This window comes from Megascapheus bottae, chromosome 2 (assembly GCF_031878675.1).
Source record: "Megascapheus bottae isolate mThoBot1 chromosome 2, mThoBot2.hap1, whole genome shotgun sequence".
NCBI classification, from domain to species: Eukaryota; Metazoa; Chordata; class Mammalia; order Rodentia; family Geomyidae; genus Megascapheus; species Megascapheus bottae.
Window position 1 is genome coordinate 92,061,529 of NC_143510.1, and position 20,813 is coordinate 92,082,341.

General features: G+C 46.2%; 2 protein-coding genes across 3 annotated transcripts in view; one reads left to right on the top strand and one right to left on the bottom strand.

The window, feature by feature from the left end:
• Positions 1-6,584: 6,584 nt before the first annotated feature.
• Phf5a (PHD finger protein 5A) lies at positions 6,585-15,640 on the bottom strand. The gene is made up of 4 exons (XM_090328807.1): positions 15,200-15,640; positions 14,858-14,881; positions 14,020-14,186; positions 6,585-6,926 (listed from the first exon to the last, which is right to left on the bottom strand). Exons 1-4 carry the CDS (start codon positions 15,249-15,251, stop codon positions 6,837-6,839), a joined length of 333 nt encoding a protein of 110 aa, XP_090184933.1. The 5' UTR covers positions 15,252-15,640; the 3' UTR covers positions 6,585-6,836.
• Positions 15,641-15,715: 75 nt separating this feature from the next.
• Positions 15,716-20,813, top strand: part of Aco2 (aconitase 2) — a 32,531-nt gene continuing 27,433 nt past the window's right edge. The window contains exon 1 of one of the 2 annotated variants that reach the window (XM_090328805.1): positions 15,716-15,821. In XM_090328805.1, coding sequence (XP_090184931.1) covers positions 15,786-15,821 — 36 coding nt within the window. In that variant the 5' untranslated portion in view covers positions 15,716-15,785. Of the gene's footprint in view, positions 15,822-16,343; positions 16,433-20,813 lie in introns of those variants that run through there. The other variant, XM_090328806.1, reaches the window with a different exon arrangement.

Genomic DNA, 20,813 nt, shown 5'->3' on the forward strand with positions numbered 1-20,813 from the left:
CGTTTTGGTTTCTTCTCTGATTGAGGAAGCTGGGGACCCCCCCGAGACGCTTGAACTCAGGTTGGCTCAAGTATTCTGAGCGCTTCAACAACGCCCCTTTTGTCAAGGACTTAGTAAGGCAATGTTGAGAGAGGACCAACGCCTGGGGACCCGTGAGAGAAGATGTCCGGACAAGGAGGGAGTGGAAAGCCGGGAAAAGGACCCAAGCACCACGATCAACCGTCCATTTTCACACCCCCGCCCGGTGCCTGGGTTCCCTGCCGGACAGCGCGCCGCACGCGCGCGGGGCTGCCCTCAGCGGACACCCCAGCTGGAGACCCCAATCGCTCCGTGGTGACCCGCGCAGGCAGGGCGGGCGAGGGAGCCCTGCACACCTGCACCTCCGACGATGGAGGTGAAGTCAGGCCGGTGGACGGGCGGGCGTGCCAGGCCCGCCGGACTTTGGCCGTTCTCCCTGAGTGACAGTGCGGGGCGAAGCTGGGTGCAGGGCGGGGAGGGCGGGTGCCCGGCTGAGGTCACCCGCGGCCTGGATTGACAGGTGGAGGGCGCGGGGACGCAGGGCCCCTCCCCAGTTCGCAGCCTCGCCTGGTTGGTCTCGCTCTTGACCGTCCCGGCCCCTCGGCGGCGGCCCCGGCACCCGCGTGGGGTGGGGAGGTCTCCAAGTTTCCAGTTACAGTTTGCATTTTAGTTTCCCTGCTCGCTTCCCCCCCCCCCCGGGGGCGGAGGGGGAGGAGAGAGCAAGGGGCAAAGGCAGCGTGAGGTTCTCAGCACGCTCGCTCTGGAACTGAAGCGGGGAAACGCCGAGCTGCAGGGCGAACTCCACCGGGACCGGCGGGCGGGGGCCGGAGCGAGGCCTCCCCACGCCGCCGCGCTCCCGCCGCGGGCACCGCCGGGGACTACTTGCTTCGTGCGTCAGCGAGTAGCACGGCGTCACGCGCGCACACACGCACACGCCTCCTCGGCTTTCCCTGCTTCCACCTCCCCTTCCTTCTCCCCGGCTCTCCACATCTCCTCCCCGCCTGCGCGACCCACCGTGGCAGAGACGCAACCCCCCGACCCCTCGGCTCCTCTGCCCCCACCAAGCTAAAAATTGACTCTCGGGGTAGCAACAGGCCTCTGATTGGTCGGCGGGCGGGGTGGGGCGGCATCTGATTGGCTCGTGGAGAGGAGGCATGGTGTCTGTGTTAGCAGGAATGAGGTAGACGTCTGCTGCCATGCCGTGCAGGCGTGAGAACGGATTGAGTCCCTAAGAGGAAGTTTCTGCATGTTCATGCTTGTGTTTGACTCTCTCCTGCCCTGCTGGAAACACAGGCCCTGAGCAGTACCCCTACTCGTTCACTGCAATTGTCTCCACTTATCATGTGGTGACCTTTTTTTTTTTTTCCTCTATCCCAGCATGTGCTTTCACCTTACCAGGGCATAATTGTGAGTCGAGCTCCTCCTCAAGCATTCCACCTTCACCTCCCATTTTGAATAATCATATGTGGTGAAGGCACACACCTTCAAAATAGTGGGTTTGGGGAGCAACCCAGTGTGGGGAGCGGGGTGGGAAAGACAGGCAACTCCTGTCTCTGAGTAAAGCCAGTTATGCCAGGTAGTTCTGGTGCCAGTGACAAGTCAGGCTGGTCATAACTGGCTCCAGTTAACTCAGGATGAGTCTCTAATCTGGGTAAAAATTTGGTATTGTTTCATTGAAGTATCTAGGAAAATGGTCTGTAGTTTGAGTCTTCTCATATACTTCTGTAGCTGGGCAGGAACAGACAGCCACAACAGAAACTGACTTTGGGAAAATGGCTGCTGAGGGCAAATTGTTTGCTTTTTATGTGTGTGTCAGTATTGGGGTTTGAACGTGGGGTCTGGGTGCCGTTCCTTAGTGTTTTCACTCAAGGGTGGCACTCTACCATTTAAGTCACACCTCAGCTTTTTAGTTAGTTAGTTTTTTACCAGTCCTGGGGACTGAACTCAGGGCTGAGTCCTATCCTTGGGCTTTCTCAAGGCTAGGGCTCTACCACTTGAGCCACAGCACCATCTCCAGCTTTTTCTATGTATGTGGTACCAAGGAATCAAACCTCAGATGTTTGTGCATGCTAGGCAAGCACTCTACCACAAGGCCAAACTCCCAGCCCTCTTAGATTTTGGTGGTTAATTTGAGGTAAGACTCACTCTCATGGACTTCTTTACCCAGGATGGCTTTGAACTACGATTCTCAGACCTCAGTCTCCTAAGTAGCTAATGACTGTAGCCTTAAGCTACCAACACCCATCTACAAGAATTTTACATAAGGCCTTTTCTTTTTTTGAATTTTCTTTTTATTTTTTTAAAAGAATTTATTAACGTTGATTTTTACATCATATTTTAAATGACAAGTTTAACATACAAGTGTTCAAGGAGGGAATCTCTATTTACAATCACTGGGACTTAGTATAGAATTTAATCACAATTAGGCTAAGGGTTTGTATGTCATAGAAACATATTAATTTATGAAATAAAACATTATGTCTATAGAGTCATAGGTTTTTATGTCTATATAGTTATGTTTATATTTCCATTATCATGTCCATAGCTTTGGGTTGTACTCTTGTACTCTCTGGATTTAATAGCCACATATTAAGGATACCATGCACCTTTTGATCCTTAGGTCTTGACTTGTCTTACTCAACATGATTCGCTCTAGATTCATCCACTTCCCTGCGAATGCCATTATTTTATCTTGTCTGTTGGCTATGTAGAATTTTATTTTCATTTTTTTGCCAGTCATGGAGCCTAAACTCAGGGCCTGAGCACTGTCCTGGGACTTTTTCTCAAGGCCAGAACTCTACCACTTAAGCCACAGCACCACTTCCGGTTTTTTACTATGTATGTGGTACCAAGGAATCAAACCAGGGTTTTTATGCATGCTAGACAAGCACTCCACCACTAGGCCAAACTCCTGGTCCCATAAGGGCTTTTCTTTTTGCTGGTACTTACGGGGCTTGAGATTGGTGCTTGGTCCCTGCTCTTTTGCTCAAGGGCTAGTGTTCTATCACTTAAGCTGCAGCACTACTGCTGGGTTTCTATGGTTAACTGGAGACTTCAAACTGCAATAATCAGATCTCAGCCTCCTCAGTAGCTAGAATTACAAGTGTGAGCCCCTGGTACCTGGCATGGCATATGAGGCCTTATTAGTAAGGGTCAGACACTTAATTAGATTTAATCTTCACCCCTTACAAAGAAGGCATGATTATCCAGAAATAGTGACTAAATGACTTGATAAAGGTCAACAGTGGAGCAGACTAGAATTGTAAAGCCCACACTTATTTTTTTTTTGCATTAGCAATGTGGTCATTCTTATAATCCCTGCTGCTAAGGCAGAAGGACCTAAAGTTGGAGTTCAGTCGTGGAATAGATAGCTAAGATGCTATCTGGGTCTTAGCAATGTTCAAGGGATTAAATGGCCATGTATGTTCAGAGTACATGCATGGGAAAATGTGGAAACAGAACCATAAATTTAACCTAGAAAACCGAATACAATAATAGGAATACTAATCATACACTCAAGAGAACTACACCTAGGCAGGTAGTAGTGCTTACTTCAGTAATGGAAATGAACACCAGTAATTATGCTGGGTTGTTATTAAGCAACAGAGGGCTGACAATCTAGTTTGATGGTAGACTTACCTGGGATGTGCACAGAAGCTCTGGGCTTGATACCATGCATCTTCACAAACAAAAAAAAAGCACCTGTTATTTTCTGTAAAATTACTGCTTTACAAAATTTTTTGGGGGGGTCATGGAGCTTGAACTCTGAGCTTGGGCACTGTACCTGAGCTCTTCAGCTCAAGGCTACCACCCTACCCCTTGAGCCACAGCCCCACTTCCAGTTTTCTAGTAATTAATTAGAGATTAAGAGTCTCACATTCTTTAGTGCCTGGGCTGGCTTTGAACCAGGATCCTCAGATCTCAGCCTCCAGAGTAGCTAGGATTACAGACGTGAGCCACCATGGCCTGCATTTACAAAATATTTGAATTCGTGGTACATACCAACATTAAGCCAATTGTAATTTATTTTTCCTTCCAGGCATTTGATTGGAAATAAGTCTCACAGACTTTTCTGCTTGAACTACACTTCGCATCCTCATATATCACATCTTGGGTAGCTAGGCTATCTAGTACCTGGCTTTTAATTATAATCTGAAAATGATCTTACCTTGACTCCCAATTGGTACTTTAGAACTTTCCCAAGCTTCCCAAACACATCACCAGGCTCAAGACTTTTCCTGAAGCACAAATGCCGTCTACCCTTCCCTATTTGGCATCCTTAATTTTTTTTTTTTGCCAGTCCTGGGCCTTGAATTTAGGGCTTGAGCACTGTCCTTAGACTTTCTCAAGGCTAGAGCTCTACCACTTGAGCCATTGCTCCACTTCCAGCTTTTTTTTCCCTATGTATGTGGTACTGAGGAATCGAACCCGGGTTTTCATGCATGCTAGGTAAGTACTCTACCACTAGGCCAAACTCCCGGCCCCCATTTGGTATCCTTTAAAGCTTAGTTTGTTCTCTGGTTCCCTTGACTTCAGCTATTCATTCAACACTGAATACCTGGGCTCTGCTGGGCAGTACAAAGCCTCAGAGATGCTAGTCAGAAATCACTGTTTGCAGAGCACACTCAGGACGCTGTGTGGGAGTACAAAGGGAAGTTACGATTGTGGGTTGGGAGACATCTGAGGACATGTTTGGCTCAGGTCTGAAGGATGAGTAGGAGGGAGCTGAGCAAGACAGGGTGGGGAGCAGTTCTTAGAGAAATCAACAGATAAAAAAATGAAACAATGCCCAGGTGTGATGGCTCAAGCCTATAATCCTAGCTGCTTGGAGAGGGAGACTGGGGGATTGTGGTTTGAAGCCAGTTTGAGTATAAAAGTTCGAGTTTGGCCTAGTGGTAAGAGTGCTTGCTAACATGCATGAAGACCCCAGTTCAATTCCTTGGTACCATGTACACAGAAAAAAAAAAAAAAAAGCTGGAAATGGTGCTGAGGCTCAAGTGGTAGAACTCTGTCTAGCCTTAAGAAAATCCAAGGACAGTGCTCAGGCTCTTAGCTCAAGTCCAGGACTGGCAAACAAACAAAAAGTTCAAAAGGTTGGGCCTGGAATGTACCCTACTGGTAGAGTGCTCACCTAGCATGCACAAAGCCTTGGAACCACATACACAGAAAAGCCAGATCCGGTGCTGTGGCTTAAGTGGTAAGAGTGCTAGCTAGCCTTGAGAAAACTCAAGAACAGTGCCCAGGCTCTCAGTTTAGGCCCCGGGCCTCATCCAGTGTCTGAGTGCAATGGCACATGCCTGCCATCCCCAGCAACAACAGGCAGCGCAGGAGGATCATAACCAAGGACTGCATAAAGTGAGACCCTATTTCAAAACTAGTTACGGCAGCTAGGCACTAGTGTCTCACTCCTGTAATCCTAGCTACTCAAGAGGCTGACATAAAGGACTGCAGTTCAAAGCCAGCCCAGGAAGAAAAACATACGAGATTTCATCTTCTATCAACCAGCAAAACTGGAGGCATGGTTGAAGTGGTAGTGTATGAGCCATGAGCAAGAAGGCCAAGGGAGACTCTGGGAGTTCAAATCCCAGTTCTGGGACACACAGAAAAATTTGCAAACTGGCACAGTGGCTGTTTGTAATCCTCACTTTGGAAGATGGTTGAGATTAGGAGGATGGCAGTTCGAGGTGAGCCTGGGTATACATGTGAGATCCCTTCTCAACCAATATTTGGGCACAGTGGCATGTTCCTATTATCCAAGTAGAGCAGTGAAGTGTAAAACAGTTGTGGCCTACGCAATGATGCTATGTCAAAATCACCAGTGCAAACATAGGTGAAGGTGGTTCAGAATGAGTCTGAGTTTAGGCCGGGAGTTTGGCCTAGTGGTAGAGTGCTTGCCTAGCATGCACGAAGACCCGGGTTCGATTCCTGGGTACCACATACACAGAAAAAAGCCAGAGTAGTGCTGAGGATCAAGTGGTAGAGCTCTAGCCTTGAGAAAGTCCAAGGACAGTGCTCAGGCCCTGAGCTCAAGACCCAGGACTGGCAATAAATAAATAAATAAATAAAATATTAAAGAAAAAAAAAAAGAATGAGTCTGAGTTTAAACTCCAGTACTATGGGGGAGGGGGGGAGAGAAAAAAAAAAAGCTTGTACTCAAAGTGAATATCCATGAACTTACCAAAATAACACACAAAAAAGTGGATGGCCTTGAGTTCCTTCTTGTGTCAGAGAACAAGGTGCTTCATGAATCCTACAATCTCTACTTTGAGCCATAAATTCCTAGATGAATAAAAGAGACTCCTAAAGTTCAAGGACTGACAACCAGAAAATAAACACCAACTTTATTAAAACAATAGCAACAGAAAGGGTTTCCAATTTCTCAGCAGAAAAATAACCTGAAACCAGCACCACCTGGTGAGCGTTACAAGATGAAAAGCTCACGTCACACTTGGAGTCCTATGGCGCCCAGCCACACAGAGCCATCAAGGACAAGTGCCATCAGCGGGGTTGAGAGAACATGCTTTTCACTGGGGGGGTGGCTTCAATTCCTCAGAGAGGAATTGTGTTGGTCTTGGTTCTTGCATTCAAGAAAATGCATGAGACCATCAATTTCTGATGTTTGTCAGACTGCTCTCTGAAGAATCTTATTCCATCCCCACCCATCACCCATCTGGGTGCGGGAAGGAAAGGCTGGCAAGTGCCAACTCACTAACAGGCAGTTTTGGTGATGCTGGGCTTTACTTCCTTTCTGCTGGTGGTAGATGTCTTTTCTGGCAGCTGCAGTAACTTGATGGCATGAGGCTGGACTCACCCACTAATCACCTCTTCTTGAAGCCATATTTTTTACGTTCATAGAACAGATCTGTCTTAGAGCTCCCCAAATTGACAATCTTTGGGCAACCATCTCTCTGGAAAGCAGAGCAGAAGAGTTAGTTAGTTCTTTGAGCTTGACTAAAGGATGATTTAAGATAAAAATCTGAGCTGGGCACCAGTGACTCACACTTGTAATCCTACTTGCTCAGTAGGGGTCTGAGGATCCCAGTTCAAAGGCAGCCCAGAGAAAGAAAAGTCCATAGACTTATTTCTAATTAACCAGTAAAAAGCTGAAGTGGAATTGTAGCTCAAACTACAACCTTGATTATAAAAGCTAAAGCATGGCACCCAGGGACCAAGCCCCAGTACTGGCAGGCAAACAAACTAAAGTAAACACACACACAAAAAAGGGGGGGGGGGCGGCGCTTAAGGTCGCTGAAGTTGTAAAGCTCTTAACTACTGAGCTTGTACCAGTTCAAATCCCTAGTACCTCAAGTTTGCTGTGTATCAGTGGGTTATGCCTACAGCATTACTCAGCAAGCAGAGATCTGAGAATTATGGTTCAAAACCAGCCTGGATAGACAAATCTGAGATGCTAATAGTCAATTCACTGAAGGCCTGGTTCAGGCGGCAGAGTACCAACCTTGAGTGGAAATGCTGAGGAAGAGCTTGAGGTTCTGAATTCAAGTTCTACAATAGCATACTGCCCAACTCCCCCAAAAGGCCAAAAGCTTGATTCTAAATACAGCAGCACCTGAGTTGTTCTTTTTTCTTTGTCGGTCATGGGGTCTTGAACTCGGGGCCTAAGTGCTGTCCCTAAGCTCTTTTTTTGTTAAAGGCTTATGTTCTACTGCTCTGAGCTACAGTACCACTAATGTTTTTTTTTTTTCTTCTTTGCCAGTCATGGGACTTGAACTCAGCGCTTGAGCATTGTCCTTGGACTTTTTCTCAAGGCTTGAACCACAGCACTGCTTCCAGCTTTTTTTTTTCTATGAGTGTGGTATTGAACCCTGGGCCTTTGTTCATACAAGGCAAGCATTCTACTACTAGGCATAACTCCCGGCCCCCACTTCTGGTTTCCTAATGGTTAATTGGAGATAAGAATCTCCTGCCTGGGCTGGCTTTGATTTTCAGATCTCAGCCTCTTGAGCAGCTAGGATTAGAGGTTGAGCCACTGGGACCTGGCAGATTTCTTTCTTTTCATGGGGACTGAGATTCTCAATTCAAGGTCTTGCAATGTTCTTTACCACTTGAACCAACTCCAGCCTTTTTTTCCCCCGCCAGTCCTGGGCCTTGAACTCAGGGCCTGAGCACTGTCCTTGGGCTTTCTCAAGGCTAGAGCTCTACCACTTGAGCCACAGCATCATTTGTATGTGGTACAGAGGAATTAAATCTGGGTCTTCATGCTCTCTACCACTAGGTCAAATATCCAGCCCTGTTTTTATTTTTTGGATAGGTTCTGATTTTAGCCTAGGCCATCCAAGATCTTCCTACCTGCTGCATAGCTAAGACTATAGCTGTGTTATACCATGCTGGGCTTATTATTTAACTGGGGGAGGAGGGGTGTTCCCTTTTTTGCCTAGTAAAAATTCATTGAATCCACAATTGTTTAATAAATATCAAAGACCAAAACAAAACAAAAAATACTACATCAGTTTGGAAAACTAACAGTATTACATTTTCTACCTGAAGCTTTATTATTATTATTGTATTTTTTTGGTCAGTTGTAGGGCTTGAACTCTGGGCCTGGGTGTTGTCACTGAGCTCTACAGCTCACGGCTACTGCCCTACCCCTGGAGCCACAGCTCCATTTTCCATTTTCTAGTAGTTAAAGAGTCTCACAGACTTTAATACTTTAGTGCCCTGTCTGGCTTTGAAGCAGCCAGCCTGATACTCAGATCTCAGCGTCCTGAATAGCTAGGATTACAGGTGTGAACCCCCGGACCCTGCTGAAGCTTTGTTTTTTATTTTATTTTTATTTTTGTCAGTTCTGACTTTTTCTCAAGGCCAGGGTTCTACCACTTTGAACCACGGCACCATTTTGGCTTTTTCTGTTTGTGGTACTGAGGAATCAAACTCAGGACTTTGTACATTCTAGGCAAGCACTCTATCAGCAGGCTATGCTCCTGGGCCACTTGAAGCTTTTTTTTTTTTGCTGTCCAGGGCTTGAACTCATGGTTTGAGTATAGTCCTTGGGTTTTCTCAAGGACAGAGCTCTACTACTTTAGCTACCACTTCAGGCTTTTTCTATGTATATGGTACCAAGGAATCAAATCAGGGTCTTCGTTCTTGCTTGGCCAAACTCCTGGCCCAGCTTTATTTTTAATTAGCAAACAGTAACATCACAGATCTCACCTGAGATATTTCTACAAATGTGTATGTATATATATATATGAGGGAAAATGTGAGAAAAACATGGGAAGGGGTAACAATGTTCAACAGTAATGTCCCCACCACCTGTATCCCCTCTATACATCACTATGACAATACTTTTAAAAATGTATACATATGGGGCCAGGAACTTGGCCTAGTGGTTAAAGTGCTTGCCTAGCAAGCACGAAGACCCGGGTTCGATTCCTTGGTACCACATATATAGAAAAAGCTGGAAGTGGTGCTGAGGCTCAAGTGGTAGAATTCTAGCCTTGAGAAAGTCCAAGGATAGTAGTGCTCAGGCCCTGAGCTCAAGCCCAGGACTGGCAAAAAAAAAAAAAGTATACATATATCCAATCTAATTCAACCCTTTTCTTTCCCTTATTTACTTTTTGCCAGTCCTAGGGCTTGAACACAGGGCCTGGGCACTGTCTTTGGACACTTTCTGCTACTTAAGCCACAGCACCATTTCTGGCCTTTTCTGAGTATGTGATATGGAGAAATCAAACCCAGAGCTTCATGAATGCTAGACAAGTACTCTATCACTAGGCTAAGCTCCTGGCCCACTCTCCCTTATTAGAACTTGGAGAAAAACCAAGTACAGCGCTCAGGCCCTGAGCCAAAGCCCAAGACTGGCAAAAAACAAAAACAAAACAAACAACAAACAACAAAAATCAAAACAAACAAAAACCTTCAAGTACTTAACTTTCAATAAAAGCACTGCTTGAGAATATATATTTCTTATTTATTTGTAAAAATTCTCACAATGCAACATGTAGCATATTAGCAGTAAAATAAAGACATGAATGTTGGCTTTTTGTTTCGCTGTCTTTTTTTTCTGGGGGGGGGGGGGTCTATTGTGGGGTGTGAACTCAGAACTTGAGCACTGTCCCTGAGATCTGCTGAGTACAGCACTCCACTATTTTAAATCTCAGCTCCACTTCCAGTTGTCTGCTGGTTAACTGGGGACTTCGTATCGTGAACTTTCCTGCTTGGGCTGGTTTTGACCGTGATCTTCAGAACTCAGTGGCCTCCTGAGGAGCCAGTAGTATACCAGGTGTGAACCACTGGTGCCTGTCTCTTCTTTTTTCTTTTAGGGATACTAGGGATGAAATTCAAGATTCCACCTTGGTAGGCCCATGTTTCTACCACTTACGTTACACTCTACTCCCCAGAGGGGAGCCAGGAGCTGCCTGTAATTCCTGCTCCTTAGGTTGTAATAGGTAGGATTATGGCTTGGGCATGGGCAAGCAAGTACGAGATTCCATCTCAATAAAAAGCGGGACATAGGAGTATAAGACTGTCATCCCATTTGTAAACCTTAGCTGCCATATCTGTATTAGACAGAATTCAAAAGCATTACTGAGACTTGAGTTCAATCTCTAGTACCAGAAGGGAGAAAATTAAAAAAAAAAAAAGATTAAATATGACTGCTATTTTTCTTATTCTCTGGGAGAGGTAAGAAGATGGTTTAGTTAGAGCAGTAAAGGGGATTAAAATGCTGAGAAACTAAGAAATTACAAGTTGTTTTGTGGTATCACAGCGAGCATCCTGACTCCTGGTTACTCTCTCACCTTGACAAACTAAAAATGAGGACACCGGGCTTCACTTACTGGCCTCATTTTCTTATCAATTATGAAAGCTGCAGGAAGAGAACAATGATGGGAGGTGCTTTTGTTGAGGGAAGATTACCACATGGAAAAAACGCTGGGCACTTAATCTACGTGATGATGATCAGAAGGATGAGAGGCCAGATCATGTCACCAACTGGGCTGGGTCCCTCGGAAACCAGCACTGAGTAAATGTGAGCCACATGCCTTCTCAATATCTTCAGAATCTTCCCGTATAATGGGAAATAGGGGAAGTAACATTTAAACTAATTTTCAGGTACAGAATGAGGCAGATGGATTCAAAGGTATCAGGTCACCCATGATGTGCCAACAAGCCAGACGGCAATTAACATTTATTAGGCATTCTCTGCTTGCAAGCTCATGCCAGCTAAGTACTCACTATAAACATGTAAAAGTTTAAGAAACTCTTCTCCTTAAAACAGACTCTTCAGTTGGCTTATGCCTATAATCCTAGCTACTCAAGAGCTGAGATCTGAGGATTGCGTTTCAAAGCCAGTCCTGGCAGGAAACTCTGAGACTAATCTGCTCAGGGACAGTACTCAGGCCTAGAGTTCAATCCCCAGCATGGACTAAAATAACAACAACAACAACAACAAAACCAAAACAAACCAGACTCCTCAGGTAGTTGAAGAACTGCTAGATAAACATACACACACTCTCACACAGTCCCATTTGGCTCATGTACTGGGGATAGTCGGCATCTATATGTGTAGAGATGGTTGGGCTCTTTTTCCTTACATAGGCACACACCCAGAGGATTTATGAATTCCAATATGATGTAATATGGACACCACAGGGTGTAGCTACACAGCCTGGTTTGTCACTTATGGCTAGAAGAACTGTAAAAAATGGGGACAATAATAATGACTCCTATTTAACAAAGCTGCTGTGAAGAATAAGGAAGATAACACTGGCAAACTACCTGTATTCTACTCATGGAATATAAGCATATATTTTGCCTTAGGGTAGATCAGGCAAGCCTATACTCTATTAGCCTAGTAGGTTACATATAATTCCTCATAATCTGTCATAAGAATAATAAGGAAAGTGGTGCTGTGGCTCAAATGGTAGAGCGCTATACTTGAGCACAAAGAATCTCAGGGATGGGGCTGGAAGTTTGCCCTGGTGGTAGAGTGCTTGCCTAGCATGCATGAAGACCCAGGTTTGATTCCTCAGTACCATATATTTACCAAAAGTTGGAAGTGGTATTGTAGCTCAAGAAGCCTTGAGAAAGCCCAAGGCTAGTGCTCAGGCCCTGAGATTAAGCCCCAGGACCAGCAAAAAAAAAAAAAAAAAAAAAGACTGCTTACCTATTGTACATGAAGTGAAGTCCTGTGTTCAATTTCTCAGCACCACATACACAGAAAAAGCTAGTGCTGTGGTTCAAGTGGTAGCATGCTATCATTGACAAAGCTAAAGGACAGTGCCCAGGACCTGAGGTCAAGCCCCATGACTGGTAAAATAAATAAATATGATGATGATATGATGATAATCTTGATGGATACTGGTGGCTTATGCCTGTAAGCTCAGCTACTGGGGAGGCCAAGATCTGAGGATTGCAGTTCAAAGGCAGCCCAGGCAGTAAAGTCCCTGTAAGACTCTCATCTCCAATTAGCCACTCAAAACCTGGAAAGTGTCACTGTGGCTCAAATGGTAGAGCACTAGCCTTGAGCACAAAGAGGCTCAGGGACAATACTCAAGCCCTGAGTTTAAGCCCTATAACCAACCCCACCACTCCCCTCCAACCCCCCAAGAAAAAGAAAAGAGAAGAATAACAAGCTTGTTGGTAGTGGTGGCTCAGACTTGTAATCCTAGGTGCTCAGGAGCTTGAGATGTAGGGTCATAGTACAAAGCCAGCCCAGGCAAATTGGAGTGACTTATCTCTAATTAACCAGCAAACAACTAGAAGAGCTCGAGTGCTAGTGCCAACATTCAGAATAAACCAAAACACTAAGCCAGAGTGTGAAGCCCTAAGTTCAAGCCCCAACCCCGACACACATAAATCTAATCATTCATGCTGGTATGGATCTAAGGTAAAAGTCTAAACTGTACCCTGGCACCTTCTACATGCCTTTGGCTCAGGGAGTTGAATGATACTATTGAGGCAGTCCTGTACACAATGTTGAAGGATAAAAACAAAACCCCATCATCAATTTTGAAATACATAAAGGAATTTTTTTAACCACTTGATGGTGAAAGCAACAAGAATTACCTCAAACCCAATTTTTCATAAAGTCTACAATGATGGTAGATTCAAGAGAATTAGAGTGCATCCTGTGGCACACACACTTGTAATATCAACAATGGGGGAGGAGGGAAGGAGTGGAGGCTGAGTCAGCAGACCACAAAAACAAGGCCAGCACTGTCTATACACTGGGACAGATAGACAGACAGGAAGAGAGACAGAACATTAAAGACAGAGTACCTATTATAGACCAAACGCTGGATGTCATTTCTGAATAAGAACAATCACAGAGCCAAAGTCAGACACCACTGGCTCTTATCTGTAATTCTAGCTTACTCAGGAGGCTGAGATTTTAGGATTATGGTTCAAAGCTACTCCAGACAGGAAAGGCTGTGAGACTCTTAAGTCAGAAGTGGAGCTGTGGCTTAAGTGGTAGAGAGCGAGCCTTAAGCAAAACAACTCAGGGACAGTGTCCAGGTCCAAGTTCAAGCACACACAAAATCATCACAGAAAGGGAGCAAGGAAATAGAGAGGGAGACTGGGTGCAGTGGCTCACACATGTAATCCTAGCTACTCAGGAGGCTGAGATCTGAGTCTGAGGATCAAGGTTCAAAGCTAGCCCAGGCACAAAAGACCTGAGACTCTTACCTCCAATTAATCACTAGAAAATGGGAAGTGGGGCTGGGGCTCTAGGGGTAGGGTGGTCTCAGGGACAGTGGCCAGGCCCAGAGGTCAGGCTTCATGACTACCCCCCCCTCAAAAAAAATAGAGGGCTCTCCAAATTGCTGGTGTTGAGAAAGATTTGCTTCATTTGCATTTTTACCCTTGAAGTACCTTTTTATCGCGCTACACTCAGCTTGGTTCAGAGAACTTGAAGAAATTATAACCTAGGTAATTAGCTAAATATCATAATCTCCACAGACCAGAGGAAACTGCTGTGGATGGCAAAGCACTACAAAATACAAAGAGAAAAGGTCAAATGCAAGTTCTGTCCACACTCACATCCTTCTCCTGGATAGTGCACTCTTTACAATAGTAGGCGTCGGACACTCCGGGGCCTCCACAGATCACACAGCGGCCCTGGTAAGATCCATAGTTACACTCATCACAAATGCGCACCAGAGTGCAGGGGCGCACATAGGAGTCACAGATCACACACTTGCCATCACCTGTAAAGGGAATGCAACCACGCTGATTAGCAAGTACTTCTTCCAGTCCTTGGCCTTTTCCTAAGGGGAAATAAAGTAGTCTACCCTTGACAGTGATTTTTGGGCCCTTCATTACTCTGGCATAAGACTTAGTTTATCCAGTATGGTCTCCCTTTAGTACGTGCTTGTGGTGCTGTGTGGGGCATCCCTACCTTAGGTGGCACACTACACTGGCAATGTTTGCTTCCCCAAAATCTAAACGTGCAGTCTTTCAAATGAGCAATATGGAATGGAAAGACAGAAGGAGCCTTTGATTGCTGCCTGATGTATTCAGTGTTCACATCTTTCCAGGCACATCTACTTTCTTCCAGGAACATCCTTTCAAAGTCGTGTGTGTGTGTGTGTGCGCGTGCGTGCGTGGGTTTTGCCAGTCCTAGGGCTTGAACTCAGGGCCTGGGCACTGTCTTTGAGCATTTTTTGCTCAAGGATAGCACTTGAGCCACAGCACCATTTCCAGCTTATTTTGTGTGTGTGTGTGTATGCGGTACCGAGGAATCAAACCCAGGGCTTCATGCATGCTAGGCAAGCACTCTACCACGAAGACACCTTCCTAGTCCGTGTGGAATCCTTAAAAACAACGACTTGCTCGCTGCACGGGAGGAGTAGGGTGTGGGAGGACGCGTGGCACTCACATTTTTCACACAGTCTTCCGATGGCTGCAAGATCAAAGAAAGGTAAAACAAAAAAAAGACCATGAGAATGAAGGTCGCAACCACTCTCAACGAGTCCTGCAGGACAAGCTACCCGAACCACCCCAGGCCTGCGAGATCAGAGATCATGGCTCCCAACGTGGGCCGGACGCCTGGGCCGCCAGCTCCCCACTTCCGGGCGCGCGGCCACGGAGCAGCGCGCCCTCACAATACCGGCCACGCCGCGGCGGGCGCCCGCAAGCCAGCATCCGGGGGTGCGAACCCCTGAGGCTCCCACGTCCTACGTCCACCCCACCGGGCAGCCTGGGCAGGGCGCGCTCTCACCAACACCAGCCTGCTTGCGGCAGAAGATCAAATCAGGGTGATGTTTAGCCATAACTCCTCCACTAGCCGGCTACCGGAAGCTTCTAGGAACATCCGCTTGACCTTTCACCTTCCTCGTCCCTGCCTCCAGGACACCGTGATTGGTCTGCGAGGCTCCATCCGTTCACGAGCTTCGAACCAAATCCCGTTCACGTTCACGCGAGTTTTCATTGGTGTGGCGAACGAGGTCCTGGCAGGTTCATACAAGTCTCAACATTCTGCCCCTGATTCTACAGGCAGCGTTTACTTTTTAAAGACACGTTTTGGTGTTCGACGTGTTCTTCCGCAAGTTCGTTTTCTCTGGCGCTGGGCCTTGGACGCAGCGCCTCCGCAGCGCTCCCGGAAGGGCTTCTGTAGACTCCACCGCTTCCGAGTCCGCTTCGTGCCCGCGAGCCCCGCCCGCCGCGCCGGCCGGGCTCGGCCGCCCTGGCCAGGCCCCGCCTCCCTCCTGACGCGTGGCCCCGAAGGCCGCGCCCCCCCTAACCGTCTTTAAAGGCGCGGCGGCGAACGTCACTTTCACGCGACTTCATCTTTGTCAGTGCACAAAATGGCGCCTTATAGCCTGCTGGTGACCCGTTTGCAGGTGAGCGAGCCGAGGGCGGTGTGGACTCCCGGGGGCGGGATGCCGTCTCCTCCGCCTGCGGCGGTGGGCGAGGCGGGGCCGGGGAGCCGGAGCCGGAGCCGGCTTGGCGTGCTCTCTCGGGTGCCATCCACCCCCGGTCTTCCCTCGTCCTAGGTCAAAGCGTCCCCGGCCCAGACCGCTCCCCGGGCCCTTCTCCCGCCCGGCCAGCCCCGTGGGTCAGGGCAGCGGCGGGCTGCCCACAGTCCAGGCACCGCGCCTTCCGTCTCGAGGGCCCCAGCTCCTGTCCCCTAGGGTGTGTCGCGTCCTCAAGGTGAGGACAAGGTGACTGGGGGCGCCGGGGCCTGCGCCCTCCCTTCGCTCCTCAGCAGCAGCGCTAGCTGGCCCGGCGTCTTTAGAAGCCAGTTCCGTGGTGCCACCTTGGGAGGACGCTGCGGACCCGAGGGCCACCCGTGGTAGAATGTCCTCCCGAGTCGCCGCGTAATCAGTAGTTATGACAACCGTAACCTCTTACCGTTGAGCCAGAACAAGCTGGCTGGAGTACGTCTAAGGGCGTTTCGCTCACATTCTCATCTGATGAGATGGATGACCTGTGATCTGTTCCATTGTGATAGGTAATAAATTTAAAAAAAAAACCTTAAAAAAAGTAGATGAGAGTTCTGCTGCCAGAAGCCCAGCCCTTCTAGTCCTTTTCTTGTCAGCCCACCCTCATTGAACTTGCTGGATATGTACCTTTGGATTTGGATTTCTGAGAGTATAAATGTAGCATTTTGAGCTGACAGTTTTTCAAATGCTTGGGTGGGAGGGTTGAGAAGACTCAACAGTTTGACCTTGACTTTCCTATTAGTAGCCATTTAGAAAATTGACTGTCAGGTACTTTTTTTCATTCCTAACTTGAGAAATGCTATATTCACAAGTTCAACAGTACATGTGTACTTTGGGAATAAAAACTTTAAAAATATCTAGATTTTTTTTTTTTATCAACTTGGATGAACTCTGACTCTTTGGATTGAGTGACACAACTTTGTAGAATTAAGTTACAGCTGTACTCTCAGGAAGCATTCAGGTATTTTTTTTTCATCACGTAGCTTTTTTAAGTTTTAAAATTATTTGTCTGGGGGCCAGGAGTTTGGCCTAGCTAGGAATATAGCAAAAAGTCTTTTGTAAGAAGTGAAAAGTTGAGATCTGGGGCCGGGAGTTTGGCCTAGTGGTAGAGTGCTTGCCTAGCATTCATGAAGACCCGGGTTTGATTCCTTGGTACCACATACATAGGAAAAGGTCGGACATGGTGCTGAGGCTCAAGTGGTATAGTGCTAGCCTTGAGAAAGTCCAAGGACAGTGCTCAGGCCCTGAGCCCAAGCCCAGGACCGGCAAAAAAAAAAAAAAAAAAAAATGTCTGAAAATACTTCTGATTTGAATTCTGGACAAAAGTAAGGAATTTGCACCTAATTATCTCTTCAGCCCTTTTAAGTCTGTAGGTTAATATTGTGGGGCTAGTTGTTTCTTTTTCTTTTTTTGTACCGCTCTTGGGGCTTGAACTCAGGGCCTGAGAGGTTTTTGTTTTTGTTTTTATTTGGTTATGTGGCTTGAACATAGGGCCTAGGTGCTGTTCCTGAGCTCTTTAACTCAGAGCTAGCACTCTACCACTTAAGCCAGTGCCACTTCTGGCTGTTTCTGTTTTTGTGTTAATGAGGAATGAAACCTAGCTTCATGCATGGTAGGCAAGCACTCCATCACTAGGCCACATTCCCAGCCCCTAGGGAATGATCTTTACTAAATAGTTGTTTATTGAGTTCCTGGAATACTGTAATGTGATGCATAAGTCAAATATATTTACAGATATGTAGTCCAGCCTCTTTCTTTAAAAAACAGAATTTAAGATCTCAAGAGGTTGAGAGACTGTCACCCAAGTCAGGATTAAAAGTCAGTTTGCTCAGTTGAGATGAATGGAAAGAATTATATAATTAACATTACACCACTACCCCTGCATAGCCAGGCTGTCTCAAGTAATGACCAGCTAACCCTCTCTTCTGAGAACTTCTTATGTTTTTCCTCTTTTGTGCTTAGATGTTTGAAAAGAGGTAGTTGCCACCTTAGTAGTTATATATTTAGAGTCCTGTTGACATAGTAGATTTATTCCCTTTTGCCCACATAACTTCTTGAGCATCCACTGCTTGCTTCAGAAATATGAGTCCTTTTTTTTTTTTGGCCAGTCTTTGGGCTTGGCCTCAGGGCCTGAGCAGTGTCTCGGCATTCCTCAAGGCTAGAGCTCTACCACTTGAGCCATCACGTCTGGCTTTTTCTATGTATATGGTACCGAGGAATTGAACCTGGGGCTTCATGCATGTTAGGCAAGCATTCTACCACTAGGCCATGCTCCCAGCCCAGAAATATGAGTCTTTTTGGGGGCTGGGAATGTGGCTTAGTGGTAGAGTGCTTACTTAGCATGCATGAGGCCCTGGGTTTGATTCCTCAGTACCACATAAAGAAAAATTATAATAAAGACATTTTAAAATTTATCTTTTGGTACTGGGGCTTGAACTCAGGGCCTTCAACAGTTTTTGCCCAAGGTTAGCATTCTGCCACTTGAGCCACAGTGTCACTTCCAGCTTTTTCTGAGTATGTGGTACTAAGGAATCAAACCCAGGAACTTGTGCATACTAGACAAGCACTCTACAACTAGGCCATGCTCTTGGGCCACCCCCCCCCCCAATTTTTATGGTACTGTGGGTTAAACTCAGGGCCTTAACAAGTGCCCTATTACTTGAACCATGCCTCCAGCCCTTTGGATATTTTGCCTTAGGATATTTTTAGGTAAGTTCTTACTTTTTGCCTGGATTGGGCTTGTATTTGGATTCTCTTACCTATATTTCCTAAGCAGCCAGAATGACAGGTATGCACCAATTTGTTTGTTGAGATGGGGTTTCATTAACTTTTTTGTTTTGTTTTGTTTTGTTTTTTTGTTTTGCCAGTAGTGGAGCTTGAAATCAGGGACTGGGCACTATCTTTGCACACTTTTTTTTTTTTTTTTTTTTTGCTCAAGCCACAGCACCACTTCCAGCTTTTTCTATGTATGTGGTATTGAGGAATCAAACGTAGGGCTTTGTGCAAGTGAGGTGAGCCCTCTACCACTGGGCTACGCTCCCAGCCCTCATTAATTTTTTGAACCTCCTGATTTCTAATGTGCCCTACTGCAAAGGGCCTTGCAAATCTTTCCTAGCCAGAATATTTGTTTATGTTCTTGGCTGATCAGAGGTGAAGGTAGGTAATAATGACTTATTACTGTCACGAAGAGTTACAAACATTTATCTAACTGGGTAGCAGTAATAGCTCATGACAATCTGGAATATAATAGATGTATATGAGCTTTTGGTATAATTGAAGAAACAAGATTAGAGGAAACATAGTGTAATGGTTAATAGTGTGGGCTTCAGCATCAGACTGATTTTTTTTTTTTTTTTTTGCCAGTCTTGGGGACTGAACTAATGGCCTGGGCACTGTCCTTTGGCTTTCTCAAAGCTAACACTCTACCACTTGAGTCATAGCACCACTTTCAGCTTTTTCTGTGTATGTGGTATGAGGAATTGAACCTGGTCTTGGTGCATGCTAGGCAAGCACTCTACCACTAAGCTACATTCTCAGCCCCAGTCTATCAAAGCTTGAGTCCTAGCTCTAAGACTTAAGTAGCTGTGACCTTGAGCAACCTTTGTAGTAATATATGCTCACCTGTAAAATGCTACAATATCAGTACATCTTCTTAAATCATGTAGTAGTTGTAAAGTATTTAGAATTGTACCCCTAACTAGTAAGTGGCTCATAACTGTAGTCTTAGCTACTCAGGAGACTGAGATCTGAGGGTCAGAGTTTTTTTTTTTTTTTTTTGCCAGTCTTGGGGCTTGAACTCAGGGCCTGAGCACTGTCCTTGGGCTAGCACTCTGCCACTTGAGCCACAGAACCATTTCTGGCTTTTTCTATGTATGTGGTACCAAGGAATCAAACCTGGGCCTTTGGGCACGCTAGGCAAGCACTCTACCACTAGGCCAAACTCCTGGCCCAAACACCTTTAAAAAATTTTTTTTTTTTTTTGTCAGTCCTGGTGCTTGAACTTAGGACCTGAGCACTGTCCTTGCCACAACACTATTTCTGGCTTCTTCTATGTATGTGGTGCTGAAGAATGGAACCTGGGTGTTCATGTGTGTTAGGCAAGCACTCTACCACTTGGCCAAATGCCAGGCCCCTGCCTTGAATTTTAAATAGGTTATTGGTATGGTTCTGCTTTCTGATTGAGATTGGTGGGAGGAGCCAGAGACAATTTATCAGGAAGTTTTTGTTTTTAAAGTATGCATGAATTGTAATAGGGGAGTGTGATGGTGACATTTCATCACAAAGTCCACACTTTTCCTCATCCCTTCCCCAACCCTGCTTCTCTTCAGTGCCCTGGAGTTGAACCTGCCCCTTTGTGCTGTGCATTTGTGTTGTTCCTGTCAAAAGTATGCCTGAGTTCACAAAGGGAGCTTCAGAGCTGACTTGAAACAGGGCCCACCTGTGGAAAAGCCCTGGGATTGCTGAGAAGTTGTTTTGGTAACTGTCACCCGCTGAGCAGCTGCAGGAGGAAGAGGAGGGTGGAGATACTGAGCGCTAGCCTCAGTGTCCACTCAGCCCCCTGTATGGTACACTAGTGGATGTTTAGTCTACCACTGTTGTGTGCTGTCTTAGAGCCACTGGTCTAGGCCTGGGGAATAGGAATCACATTAGCAGCCAGGTCCTAGAAGTTCAGGTCCTAGAAGTAGGACTAGGTCTTGTCATGTTGTCTCATTTGCCCTTCACAACGAGCCTAAGATGCAAGCCTGTTTTCATAATTACAAAACTGAGGCCCGGAGAAGTGAAAGCTCAGCTAAGGTCACAACCTACTCTCAGCAGAGTCAGAATTCTAATGCAGATGTGTGCAGAACTCAGGCTTTTCACCATGTAGCCCATCTGTTTCTCCAGAGCACT

Coding starts and splice junctions, on each gene's coding strand:
- Phf5a (XM_090328807.1), bottom strand. CDS start 15,251: ATGGCTAAACATCACCCTGATTTGATCTTCTGCCGCAAGCAGGCTGGT. Junction 14,882..15,199: donor CCGCAAGCAGGCTGGTGTTG/GTGAGAGCGCGC, acceptor TTGATCTTGCAG/CCATCGGAAGACTGTGTGAA. Junction 6,927..14,019: donor GCACTATCCAGGAGAAGGAT/GTGAGTGTGGAC, acceptor TCTGCTTTCCAG/AGAGATGGTTGCCCAAAGAT.